The sequence below is a fragment of the Crassostrea angulata genome, chromosome 7 (genome assembly GCF_025612915.1).
Source record: "Crassostrea angulata isolate pt1a10 chromosome 7, ASM2561291v2, whole genome shotgun sequence".
Lineage (NCBI taxonomy): Eukaryota > Metazoa > Mollusca > Bivalvia > Ostreida > Ostreidae > Magallana > Magallana angulata.
The window spans coordinates 54770044-54784292 of NC_069117.1; the positions used below are offsets into that span (position 1 = coordinate 54770044).

At 33.9% G+C, this 14249-nt stretch overlaps 2 protein-coding genes across 2 annotated transcripts; both read right to left on the bottom strand.

Moving 5' to 3' along the window:
- Positions 1 to 566: 566 nt before the first annotated feature.
- LOC128157252 (sushi, von Willebrand factor type A, EGF and pentraxin domain-containing protein 1-like) lies at positions 567 to 3855 on the bottom strand. Its single transcript, XM_052819709.1, has 6 exons — positions 3559 to 3855; positions 3123 to 3210; positions 2625 to 2798; positions 1881 to 2033; positions 1344 to 1616; positions 567 to 936 (listed from the first exon to the last, which is right to left on the bottom strand). Exons 1-6 carry the CDS (start codon positions 3853 to 3855, stop codon positions 722 to 724), a joined length of 1200 nt encoding a protein of 399 aa, XP_052675669.1. The 3' UTR covers positions 567 to 721.
- A 2110-nt stretch (positions 3856 to 5965) lies between these two features.
- Positions 5966 to 14172, bottom strand: LOC128191472 (major surface-labeled trophozoite antigen 417-like). The gene is made up of 12 exons (XM_052863556.1): positions 13866 to 14172; positions 13673 to 13760; positions 13293 to 13475; positions 12560 to 12754; positions 11813 to 11965; positions 11446 to 11598; positions 11151 to 11303; positions 10651 to 10803; positions 8710 to 8862; positions 7501 to 7653; positions 6727 to 7050; positions 5966 to 6361 (listed from the first exon to the last, which is right to left on the bottom strand). Exons 1-12 carry the CDS (start codon positions 14166 to 14168, stop codon positions 6147 to 6149), a joined length of 2226 nt encoding a protein of 741 aa, XP_052719516.1. The 5' UTR covers positions 14169 to 14172; the 3' UTR covers positions 5966 to 6146.
- Positions 14173 to 14249: the final 77 nt, after the last annotated feature.

Below are 14249 nucleotides of genomic sequence, written 5' to 3' on the forward strand. Positions count from 1 at the left end.
ATTTTATTTAATATGAATATTCAATTTAAATTATTATTTAAAACGAGATCGATTTTGCCGGTGTAAATAGGCAAAAGTCTATAACTTTTTAAGATAATTGGTTTGTAAGGAAAATTATTTGATACTGTAATACAGAAAAATCGGACAATACAGCTTTGACTAAATAATAGTTTATAGCTTAACAAATCATTTCTAAAAATCTAAGGTATATCTAATGGTTCATTTTGCTAACCCTCCAGCCTCCTTAAAAGGACAAAACCACCTTCTCAAACGTATCCTATTTACTCATCGGTGAATTCAGAGAACCTAAATGTGGCCGTTTCACCTAGTTGATCAAACCGATGACATTTCCTCTGAAAAAATAGTTTTAAACGATTTTGGCAAAAAATTGTTGGAGTTACCAATATGAATTTAACGTTGAAATGCTCAAATAAAAGGGAAATAATAGCTGCAAGAATGCAAGTAGCTATTAACGTCAGCCCAAAACACTGCCTTCAAAAATTACCAAACGTAAGACATAAACATGTACAAAAGACTTAAAACCCAGGCAATTTGTGAAATAAAAATTTATCAACAAACCAGTTATCGATTGCAGTAAACGTAACATTGGCGAAATGACAAGTCGCGCGATTACTATGGCATAAGACCTATATGGTAATATCATTTCAAATAAAATTTGTCTACTTTTTTGGTACGTCTGACTGAAAATCACTAGACATTTTCAGACACACACGGTTAAGTCCCAATAGTCACCATTATGGTAGTAGTCCTGTTGGGCACTGGGGCACCAATAACACCAGGTCTCGTGATTTCTCGGATAAACGATCCCATGACAACTGGATCCCATGTTTAAACAGTGTTGTTTACACTGATAAAACCACATATATCCAACAAACTTCTCACTTGTGCAATAGGAATATTGCACTGAGGACAAACCTAAAATGGACAGTAACGAGTTTGATTAGTCAGCTGCATTATAATTATTTATTTGAAAAATGAGATATGACTCATAGTTTTATATCTACTATTTTGTTTCTTTTTAGGAAATGCTCAATTATTATTCTTTTATAACCATTGATAACAAAAGTGAGTATATCTATTGTATTGAAAACATTACTATATGTAATTTCAATTTGAGTTAGTCTCTATCCAAATGAACGTGGGAAGAAATATAACTTTAACGCAAGCATATTTTTGTGGCAAAAAGTTTTGATGATTAATTATCATTTATTTATCTCAGTTTTCATCTGTATATAATATTGGAGTGCTGAATAATATTTGTTGATTGTATAGCATACCTCTTTAGTCAAAATACATGTACCCTCTCAAAGAACTAGACTTACTTATGCATTGAGTCTTGGCCGTGTTGACACACTGGTAATGTCCCGAGCAATGCTTGCAGACCGCTTGCCCTGGTTGGTCCTGGTATTGATTCCCCGTGCAGGCCGTGCACTGGGTTTGTTCCCAGTAACTTTGGTGACTCCCAGGTTGACAAGGTTTGCACGATGACATTCCAACTGCTTCTTGGTAGGAGCCAGGAGCGCAAGATAAACATGAAGCCTGTCCTGTGTTTGATTGGTAAGTTCCTACCCTGCACTGATAACACACAGTGCTCCCTGTCAATCATAACAGGTAAAATATCAAACGAAATTAAAACAAATTCCTTAGTACTAGTATATCAAACTATATATTTAAATCAAACGATGTTTTTAACAATTATATATTTAAATCAAACGATGTTTTTAACAATTATAGCAAGTTTATCAAGGTTGCTATTTCTTAGGCACTGAAGGTGACTAAAGACAGCAGAATGTAAGTTTATTCTTAGAATTCTGGAAGATAATAAATAGATACAAGAAAATGAGCACACATATCCATACCACTGTTATGTTGATATGTTCCAGTGTCACAGGGTATACAGCTGCCCTGCCCCGTGTTTGCTTGGTACATCCCCACCGGACAGAGTTTACACCCTGTCCGTCCTGTGTTATCCTGGTACGACCCCACACTGCATTTAGAACAGGTGAGGCTGCCTGTAAATTTAATTAATTAGACATACAATTGTATTATGAATGAATTGTCAAAATGTATTTTGAAAATAAAAAAAGTCGGCTTTATGTTTTATGATCAAACGAAATTTTTGTTAATATATCGAGGATTACACTCTATCTAAAGTTGATCAATATCTTAATTGATTGTCATGCATTTACACATGCAAATTCCCAATTGCAACGTTCATGTCCCGCTAAATGTTACCTGTTCCTAATTAATTGATTACTTATTCGTAATCCTAAATGGTTATTAAAAAGAATGAATCAAGAACATTATTATTTTATGTACTGGCGTGCGACAAGTCTCGCCGAGTACCATTTCTTGCCAGTACATTGTGACGTCATTTTTCGTCTATAATTTTATGTGTTGATATAATGACGTTACAATGTACTGGCGAGAAATGGTACTCGGCGAGAACTGGTCGCACGCCAGTACAAATATTTCATTTTTTGGCGAATACGTTGTTTTGCAATTTTCGTTTGTAGATTACGGAGCGTTGCACTTCGCGATAAACACATGAATAGTAAAACATGACAATGCCTAGCCATTTCTGTGGTCACAAGTGGATTTACCTGATTTAGTTTGATAAGTACCAGGGGGACATGGCTGGCACAAACTTGACCCCGTTTTATTACTGTAACTTCCAGGAGGGCAATAAGAACACCATTGCTTGGATCCATCGTTGTACTGACCCACGTGACAAGGCAGACACTGGTCATCTTTACCATAGAATCCCTTTTTACAGGCTGATTTTAAAGATGAAAGTGTAATAATTCAAACATAATACAATTATAATTGCTTACCCAATTTTTTAATTTAGGTTACTTAAAAATAATCGGTTACTTCTCAGTATTGTATTTTAGTCTTATAGATATTTCATAGAAAAAATAGTAAAGATAAAATTAAAACCGCCAATAGCAAATTTATGAAAACACTGACAAAATTATGGTGCAGAAACCGTAGCTTAATTGATAAATCATGTAAAAATTATATAAATATTTCTCAAATACTTTCGCACCATTGTATCTGATAGTTGATACATGTTTTTAAATACTCAAGATATCACGCACCCGTTGAAATGCAAACACTATTTTGTTTCATTGTCACACATCTGTGCAGGGGGGAGCACATGGCGTCTTTGCAATTTCCTAAAGTTTCCTGTCAAAATGTTCAGATAACATACATTGTTACAAACATATACCTATCCGACAGTTTTGTTTAATTTGAATCAAATTAACGATACATTAAACTTTTGTACATATGCTATTTTAAAGAATCATTTTTTCTATGTTTTATATAAAAAAGAAGTAATAAGCTTAAATTATGCATTATATAAATAAAAGTTTCCCAGTTTGCAAAGCGTTTACTAACCCAAATTATGTTTCATCTTTTAATATAGGTAAAATTGAATTTACGCTTTTTAAACAAGACTGATACATAATATTTAATTAGCAAAAATGTTTATCAGGTACTAGCACAATATAGAAAGAAAATAATGACAAATACCCGCGAAACATTCTCTACGTTAGCAAAGATACTGCTGTAGTCCGGAACTCCCTCCAACTTGATGTCATCAGCCCCTCTAGAGTTGATTCCACACTGGAAATGTTGGGTGTTGTAGTTGATGGATTGACAGTGAGGTTTTCTCAGAAGACATTCTTTCATACAAGTGTGGACGCCAATATTAGATATAATTTCTGTAGTGAAGCTGTCTAAACGATAGCCATGAGTCAAACGCTCTAAACAACTCGCAGCAATAGAAGGAAAAAAGAAAAAGTAGAGAAAGAAATGAAACTTACTCATGCTGAAAATTAAGTAAATCTGCAAAACATCAAAACAGCATTATATAGGGCTTACAATAAAAAATAAATAGGGGTTAAATAACTCGGTTAAAACAGTTTCAACGCAGATAAAGGAAATTTACTTCCTCTTCATTGAAGTTTCCCCATGAGTCAAATGAGAAAAAATCTTCTAATATTGATTCTTGTAAATACACATATACTCTGTGAATAAAGTCTTAGCAAAATATTGCTTACATAGTATGCCCTGTTCATTAAATTTTGTATGAATAATGAATTGATTTGTAAAATACAAAGCGACTTAGAATGGATAAAAGTAGAAGTACGTCAGTGATGTTCTTATCTATAAGTACCAGGTTGATAATCAATGAACAAAACATGAGAAAGAGGCACATGTTTAAACTTTGATAACAGCAACACGCTACACTGAAGAACCGGCACATGTTTCTGCAAACTTTTTTGTGAACAGCTGTAGGAAAGAAAGACTACTTTTCACGGAATACTCAATACAGTTCACAAAAAGGGAAGGGACTTAATGAGCATTCGAGAATACAAGCTACTAGTATGCCAAAATACTTTAAACAAACGTTAATTGAAAACTAAAAGTGAAAGGGTGTAGTCTTGGTTGTGACGGTTAAGAGTTCATTGAACCTGATTAGAATAGCCTTTTGTAAGACTGTACGGACAAAGTCTGCTGGTCAACTATTTTTGGATATTGTTTGTTTGAACAAGTGAATTGATTGCTAAGTCATAATGCTTCAATATTGATATACATAATAGTTATGCAAAGATGGCTAGAGTGGACCATTGTAACTAAATAAAGTGCCTGGTAAAGTTTGTTCAGGTTTGAATCGAGCTTTTACTGCGGGCCTGATATTTATTGACGGATTACGATTTGTATGCATCTCCATGAGAACAATTGAACTATAAGCGTACATTGTGAGTTCATTAATACCAATCATCTTGAGCTTAGCAATAAGTTTGAAATTGGTGAATAAATTTGAAATATTTTGAATACAAACAATTGAGATTTTTAACAATTTCCTATACCTTTATACAGTGATCTTCATCTTAAGGCAATTATAATCTAAAAATGGCTACAATCTTTCAGCACACCTCGTACTTTTCAAATTTTACAATACAAAGATCTATTCTTCAATACTGTATACAGGTTTATTTTCGCCCCGTGTCATTTTCGCGGAAATGGCGAAAATAAAATTGTTCGTTTTCAAAAACTCATTCATACAAACTGACTTTTGGTGGTAAAAGGCTTTTTTGGATTTTATTTATGATAAGAATACATCATATTTTAAATATTAACAATATTTTTGAATCATGATTAAAATTCATTTAAACAAGAAAATTAAAAAAAAAAATAAGAATAACCGGTTGCAGTAAAATCATATTAATTTTGAAAGAAAACTGTTCACAAAATACAACTATTACACAGCTCTTGAACAACACAATTAAATAAAGATGAATGTTATTATTTTGACTGTTAACATAAGATATTTGGCGGAAATTAATTTTTTTTACAAGTTTGGTTCGATTTTCTTTAGCTTTCATCTGATTGTGCATATTTTATACACACTTAAAACATGACAATGTACATAGAACATGTGTTGCTTAAAATCACACGATGTATTGTCGTACGTATACTATATAGTATCATACACAAACATATTCCAGATATGTTGGACTGTATCTGCAAAAGACAGTTTCATTCTTGCGGCAAAATGGTGATGCTTTGCCCAGCTATAATATATTACATACTATATACCCAAAAACTGATATTTACTAAAACTAAATTATTAATCTCGGGGCTAGTTTCTCGAATCTTATACAGTGAAACTAATATACAAATATTCTTTTATTTATAAAACTCATAAAACATTTCAAAACATGAACACAGCAGTACTGTACTGAAAGTCAAAGTGCAATATATGTTTTAACGTTCGACCATTGTACAAAATTCCAGTTTGACATGTTCCCCTTATTCTTGCGGGAATAAAACATAATACAGATACAAACTATTTAAATACCCCGTAAACGGTTTTTAAAGTAAAAATTGAATACGTGATATTAAATATTGAATAGGAATATTTCATATTTGGTTTTTGTCTTCAAAGCATTTCTTTATACTTTGTACTTAAATATTTAAAGGGGATAGTACAAATTGTACTTTTACCCTAAATTCTGACGAAGATTTCTAAGTTAACTTTAAAAAAGTAGAGTATTCTTAGAATAAGGTGGTTTTTACACTGACAATTCAGTTGATGAGTTCAGTTCTTTAATTCACATACACCCAGTCAACTCCCAGTAGTTACTGCTTTTATAGTACGCTTGGACCGTATTGGGGCACCAGTAACACCAAGTTGCGCTGTTCATTGGATATACTACTCCAAAACAACTGGGTCCCATATCCAAACAGTACTGTTTACAGGCCTGAAACGTCTTATATCCGACCCACTTTTCAGATGTACAGTATGAGTATTGAATTGGGGCCAAGTCTAAAATGAAAAATGGAAGTTATTTTAACTTGATAATATTTAATGAAAAGTCTGAAAAAACTAAAGCTTAAAATTATACAGCTATCTCAAGGAAAATTGTTTTGTTTTAATAAACACAACTAACCGCTATCAATTGACTCATGTAGTCAAAAAAATAAAATATTTAAAAAAAAAATCATTCAATATAAAGATAATCAAATTGAATAGAGTAGTAGAGGATATATATATGTGTGTGTGTGTGTGTGTGTGTGTGTGTGTGTGTGGTAAAAACCTACTAGGTACACAATAATTTCCCTTTATCTATCTCGACTTATACGGTATTCGTTGCATTTAAATCAAAGTATAGTATATATATAAAAACCTACTGATACACGCTGTCTGGGCCGAGTTGATACACTTAGTATCTCCAGAGCACGGTTTGCAAGAAGATTGCCCCTTTTGATCTTGGTACCGATTCGCTGGACAGGATACACAACTAGTTTGTTTCCATTTACTTTGATAGGTTCCAAGTTGACAGGATTTGCACGTTGCTTTCCCGGCAGAGTCTTGGTATGACCCGGGAGCGCACGATGTACAAGAGGTCTGCCCCATGGACGATGAGTATGTCCCCACTGAACAAAGGGTGCAGCTTGTCTGGCCACTGTCAGGTTGATATGTTCCTGTGCTGCATTTCGGACAAAAAGCGCCACCTGTGAATTTTTTTTAAAAATAAGATGAACTAATTCACATAAATGTTCAACTTTAAATGAATATAATACCTTAAATGAAAGAATAACAAAAAATCATAATAAAGGATATCATTTACATATTCAATTTGACTAACTGCATTATTATGTAAAAAGACAATAAACAGACACACTAAACAGAGGTTCACAAATTCTTAATAATGTATAATTAAAATGTGCCTTCAAAGTAGAAATATGAGAGAAATTATATATCGACCTAAATTCGCACAAATAAAGCAAATGAACTTTACTGATAATCTTAATTTTGATATGATACATTTTTAATTAATTGATAAAAATATATTTTAATAAATTTGTTTTAACAAAATGAATGATATTTTTTACTGATGAAAAGCTTACTACAGAACTTTTCTTCTCTTGAACGTAAAAAAACCCAGAAAAAGGAACTCCTACCTTCAGTACTTTGATAGGTTCCTGCTTCACATGGTATACAACCAGTCTGCCCAGTGTCTGCTTGGTACATCCCAACTGGACATAATTTACAGGCGGTTCGCCCTGTGTTATCTTGGTACGATCCTGCACTGCATTCTGGACAGATGTTGCTACCTTCAGTGTAAGAAGAACACAAATGTTCAAAATGTTCATCTGATTTTTGTGAAACTATTCAGTGTGTACTGTTTACTCTGCCACATGACATAAGCTTCTGTAAACTACATCTGTGTTCGAATTTTCTTTCTTGAAATCAATAAATTGCTGACCTTTGACAACGTTTCTAAAGTATGCCTTAATAGTCTTTTGACCTTTTGATTTCTTAATTTTATTATCTGTATTTTCTTATCTATTTTACAATCTTATTTAACTTCATGTATAATGATTGTATTTGTATTTGTGTAGTCTCGTTTATTTTTGGTATGATTATTTTAACATGAAGAGATTCTCAAATGATGCAATTAGGTTTAAGCATTTGAAAAACTGTCTAATGTTATCAATTTTAAAAATAAGTGACAAATTTATCATTAGCTTAATATGTAGATTTCAAATTATATTAGAACTATTTATACAGGCACGTAGCATCGGGGGGGGGGGGGGGGGGGGGGAGGGGGGCTGGCCCCCCACTTTTTCTCGCAGGAACCATTTTTTAAAGTTACATATAAAAATTTGAATTACCATAGAGTTGGCCCCCCACTTTTTTGGGAGTATGTAAAAAATTGATATGAAAATAAGGAAATGAAGAGTGAAATTGAAGTTATATACTACGCCAGCCCCCCCCCCCCCCCCCCCCATTAGGATTTTGAAGATTTTGGAAAAGTTGAAATTTCCTTTTTTTTTTTTTTGCTTGTCAAGATTTTTTTGATGATATTGGCCCCCCCCCCCCCACACTTTCAAAAACGATGCTACGTGCCTGTTATACGGGTGAATCTCAATCCATTATCTCGATACAAAATTAAATCAATTTTCTAAAAAAAAACAAAAAAAAAACTCAAAAACAAAAACAAAACAAAACAAAACACACCTACGAAAGTAGTCCAGGATTTCGATGGTTTTATTTGGTGCTATGTTGGCAGATCTCCTGTACCACACTTTATATTTGTTCTTCTTTCAAAACAATAGTTAACATGATTTGATGACAGGATGATAGCAAGGAAGTAAAAAATCACAAACCTTCAGCACTTTGGGAGGTCCCAACAGAACAAATCTTACAAGAAGGTTGTCCTGTTTCCGACTGGTACTTCCCTGCCGGACACAGAACGCACGCGGTCTGTCCGGTGTTGTCCTGGTATGAACCAGTATTACACGCAGGACAAATGTCTCCGCCTAGAAAATCCAAAATGTAAAATTGATTTTCTAAAAGATGAAAATGCTGATGAAACACGACATCGACAATACTGTACGCTATATTCCTATATTAAAGGGGCATGGTCACGATTTTGGTCAAAAATTATTTTTTCGATTTTGATGTTTACAATGCTCCAGTAAGACATTTTTAATAGGCAGCCAAATTTGAGTATCATTTGATGAGTTATAAGCGAGTTACAGAGCTTACAATTCTTCGCTATGTAAACAAAGCGTTTATTTACATTTTGAATGTTGAAGTTAAAATTCCAGTTTTGACCTAAAATAAATGCGTTAATCGTTAGGAACTGTTTATTTATGCTTTAAATGAATAAAAAGATAGATAACTCAGCTGTAAAAAGATTTTCTACTGGTATATTGAACTTATGTAAACAAAAACAGGGCACGAGCCTTGTTTACATGATGAAGAATTGTGAGCCCTATATCTTGCTTCAAACTCAACGACTGGTACCAAAATTTCATTTGATCATTAGAAATGCATTCCTAAAGCATCGCAAATATTAAAAACATAAAAATAACATTTGACCAAAACCGTGACCATGCCCCTTTAAAGCTGCTTGGTCCGATTTTTTTGTAATTACAGTATCAATTTTTTTTCCATACAAATCATTTATCTTAGAAAGTTGTGGACTTTCTCCTATTTACACAAGCAGAATCAGTCTCCTTTCAAAGTTAGAAATATTCAAAGTAAATAAAAATAATTTCTCTTTGGGCAAACGAAAAAACAAACCAAAATGCATCACGGGAATGTTTAGAAAAGGAAACCGCTTGGTTTCGTCCCCCGAATGATTGGGGTTATTCAACCCGCATGCTATGCATCGATTGTAAAGAAAGCAGACTTTAGAAATATTAGCGAACAAAACGTACACATGTTTATTTGTAATTTGTCTGATCATTTCGACCTTTATTTAAGGCGATTTTAAATTCGTAATAAAACTATTACCGTCTCGTCGTCAGGGGTGAAATTTAACATGAGGCGAAATAACGAGGTACCTTTTAATGTCGTTTGTTTTGTTAGCAAATTTTGTACGTATTTTTCTTCATTGAAATTTGACATAATTGACGGGTAAAACTACTGCAATGTCTATTATTATATATATACTAAGCATAGCCATCGTTTAAAAGCGTGCATAAAATTTGATATAAAATCGGACCAAGCAGCTTTAATAAAAAAATACGTTTATTCTATTTTCAAAATTTGCAATTTTCCTTTATCTTTATATAAAGCTCCATCGCCAATAAAATTTATAAATTCATTTATTCAATGGTCACGATCGTTAAGCTTTCCACGCATAATGTCTACTTAATACCGAATACTAAAAGTCCCATCATGACACTGATACTCATCTTTGCACATACACATGCACTTAATGAATGTATTTAAAACTCGCTCTGTGATACACTGTACATTCATATTGATATAATATTCCAAATATTCCATAATAAAAGTACAACTTGTGGTATGAGAAATAGTTTATAAGTATCATATATATCAAATGATAATTCGCTTTGTGGTTATCATTCTACGCTGACGCTTAGGTGAGCATTATAATTCAGGATCTCCTCCTGAGTATATTTTTATTTAAAATTAAATTTACATATATATATAGATTACTTTATCATAGATTATTTTTGTACTAAAATTTATAGAAAACAAAAATTTGAAAATTTAAACGAATGTACACTAAAAGTTAAAAATCACATGATATTTGATATTTACTGAAAATAAAATCTTTTAATTGAGATTACCTTCGGCATTCTGAAAGGTTCCCACGGGGCAGAGTTTACATGATGTCATTCCAGAAGCAGATTGGTACTTCCCTTTAGGACAAAGTATACATGTGGTTTGTCCTGTCTTGTCTTGGTATGATCCAGCATTACATTGAGGACACGTCTCTCCGCCTACAGAATCAAAGAAATTTTGGAGGGTTTATTTTTATTGTGACCCGCCAAAAAAGTTACTATCAGATCTCGATGATGCAAAATATGTTTAATTGACGATTTAATACCATAAAACACGGTTTGGATTGGAACAATCCTCATTGATAGAGAATGTAAGCATAATTATGTATATTGTCCTGATCCTCGACTACATCGGGGTTGGGGGGGGGGGGGGGAACTACCACACAATTTATGAATAATATGCTTTAGATATTTCATTTGTGCTACTTAAATGCATACAAATATAGATATTACAACAGCTTCATTTGTTTTTCCGTATACTGACAATAAATTTAGATATGTTTCACCTTCGGCATTTTGAGCTGTTCCAATGGCGCATATCTCACAAGAGGTTTGTCCTTGATTAGACTGGAACTTTCCTTTCGGACATAAGATACAAGTGTGCTGTCCTGTTTTATCTTGGTATGACCCTGGATCACAGGGGGGGCAAGTTGCACCTCCTTTAAAATAACGGCATATAATATCACACTAAACACGAAGGTCGGAAAATAAATTGGTACACCTTAGTAATTATCCTAATGAAGAGAGCAATTAGTATTCATTATCAATATGCAATTTTCAAGTTAAATTTTGGCATGTTACCCTCGGCACTTTGAGCTGTTCCAACGGCGCATATCTCACAAGAGGTTTGTCCTTGATTAGACTGGAAATTTCCTTTCGGACATAAAGTACAAGTGTGCTGTCCTGTTTTATCTTGATATGACCCCGGACTACACGGAGGACAAGTTGCACCGCCTAAGTACCAGAAACAAATAAATGAAGAAAATATCGTTATCTTGTTATTTGAAACTATTATCTTTTTAAATAAAACGTCTTACGAAAAAAACCTTTTACATGGTTACTCGCGTGATGTCTCTTATTTCAGTTCAATAAGTAAAACATGAATTAAGCAAGGACAGTTAATTTGCAGTAAATGTTTGCTAAAACTTGATTATATAAAATAATAAACCTTCGTTGTTTTGAGAAGTCCCTATTGGGCAGATTTGACAAGAGGTCTGTCCAGTGTTTGACTGGTAGTTCCCCTTCGGACAGAGGACGCAATTTGCCTGTCCTGTCTTGTCTTGATATGATCCTGCACTGCAAGGGGAACAATTTGCACCTCCTGAATAAAAGAGAATAAACATTGGATGGACGTTCTGGGACCTACAGTTCCATACGGGTTAATGAACTTGCAATTTACGGCGTACAAGAATTTGTGCTACTTATGGACTGTTTAACCTTATTTACTCAGTAGAAACTCAGTTGAAATAATAAGTACCCTTCAATTCTTCAGACAATTCATAACTGATGTCGTCCTTTCACTTAGCTTAGACTTTCTTTTAAATACGCTAACCGACGTCGGAAAATTATGAATGAAAAATCCACAAACAATTCAATTTTGACATGTAAACTAACTTCATAACCTTCATTTTTTTATGCGCCGTATGTTGCATGTTTTTCACACGTACGAAACTGTAGCTCCAATGTAATCCATCAAAATGGGGTTTTTTTTCAGATCGAGAGCTAGAGTCCTACAGCCAAGTTAAAAAGGTACATTGAGTAGTTTTTCGTTTTTAAATGTAAACCTTTTGCGCCCCTAAGCATACGTAATCCTTCATATTATCCATACCATGAATAAGCTGAAACATGTCAAATTCAAATTGAATTGAACTGAAACATTAAAAATGCATTAAATCCAGGTAAATACCAACGTTACCTGATGAGGGCTGGTGGTGTCCTACACTGCAGGGTATACAGACGAGAGCCGCCACCCCAGAGTAATGACCAGGTGAGCAGGCAGGGCACGAGGATTGGCCAATCTTGTCCTGGTAGGTCCCAGCCACGCAGTTTGTACAAGCAGCCCTCCCAGGGGCGTCAGCAAACATTCCCTTATCACAAGGCTTGCACGAAGCTTATTAATAAAGGGGAAAAATATATTCAGATGAGTTATCATTTAGCATAGATTTGATTACCGCCACTTTATATGAAAAGCTGATGTTTGCCTGAATAGATTAAAATATTAGGTGAAATAAGGGTTAACGTGAAAAGAAAGTTCCATACAATTAACTAGAATAAACTTAATAGAAATATGCATGAATTACTAGTCTATTTTACTAAAAATTACTAAAAGGTATGTACTAAAAATGCTATATCAAAGTTTGTTTACATTTTATCGACCTGAAATACTATCTCATATTTCTGTATTTGAATATAAAACTCAAACACTTTAATCATCTATTAAGAATTCAGACATGACCTATAGAGTCAAAAGTCTCTGGTAGCCTATAATACTGGTTAAGATAGGAGAGAATAGTTAGTGTTTTGTAATAGAAACTACAGCACTTAATTCATACTGGTACAATAAAACCGTAAGTGAAGGGTAGCATTTTGACAGCTTTTCCATTAATATTATTTCTATAAAATTTGGGACACTTTTTTGATGTACACACTTTGTCCGATCTCGTCTTGGTAATGCCCTACACTGCATGGTTTACAGGCAGTAGACCCTGACTGGTCCTGGTAAGATCCCGCGGCACAGAGGGCACACCATTGTCTTCCAGAACCTGCGTTGAATTGTCCCGGGAGACAGGGGAGACATTGTCCATCCCTGCCGTAGGTTCCGGCCGGGCATTCTTGAAAAATAAAATCACAAAATAACACATGATTATGTAATTAATACTCAATCAATAACAAGTTATTAACACCAGTTGTTGTATTTCAGGTATCTTCTTTTATCTATTCCTTGTCTACTTTTAGATTTTCGACTTTTGTAAACCCCACCGTTCGTTATTGATAAATATAGGAAAGAAAAAATTGAAGAATCCAGTACCTGTAGCAATACAAACTGCCTGTCTATCAGTTTCCTCACACTTGAAAGACTCTAAACAAGAATTGTTTTGACATTTTCCCAATGAATCCTGAATAAGATAAAACAAAGATAGAAAAAATGCGTAGATTGTAGCAACTTTATCTACATCACAAAATGTTTATAAGCCTTATATGACACAGTGGTATTTATGTACCATATATTGGCTGGTCATTTGGATGTACGCAGATGCTTTCTTTTCTGTACCATCCACGGTGACATCAACTGCTTCACTATTTAATTCACAAATAAAATGTTCTCTGTCAAAGTTAACAGACATGCAATGGTTGGGACGCGACAAACACTCCTTGATGCAAGCATTGGGACCGACATCTCTTAATGTGGCCACTAAATAACCGTCAAGTTTGTATCCATCCAGATAATTTTCATTGCACACTTCAAATCCTAACAAACTTCTTAAGAGGGAACACCAAAATAGAGCTTGGAAAAGAACTTCCATATTCCTGTCCACTTCTGGCTATTTTTATTCTTTTTGGACTACTCATTGCATCTATATATTGATGGCTAAGTATCATAGCTG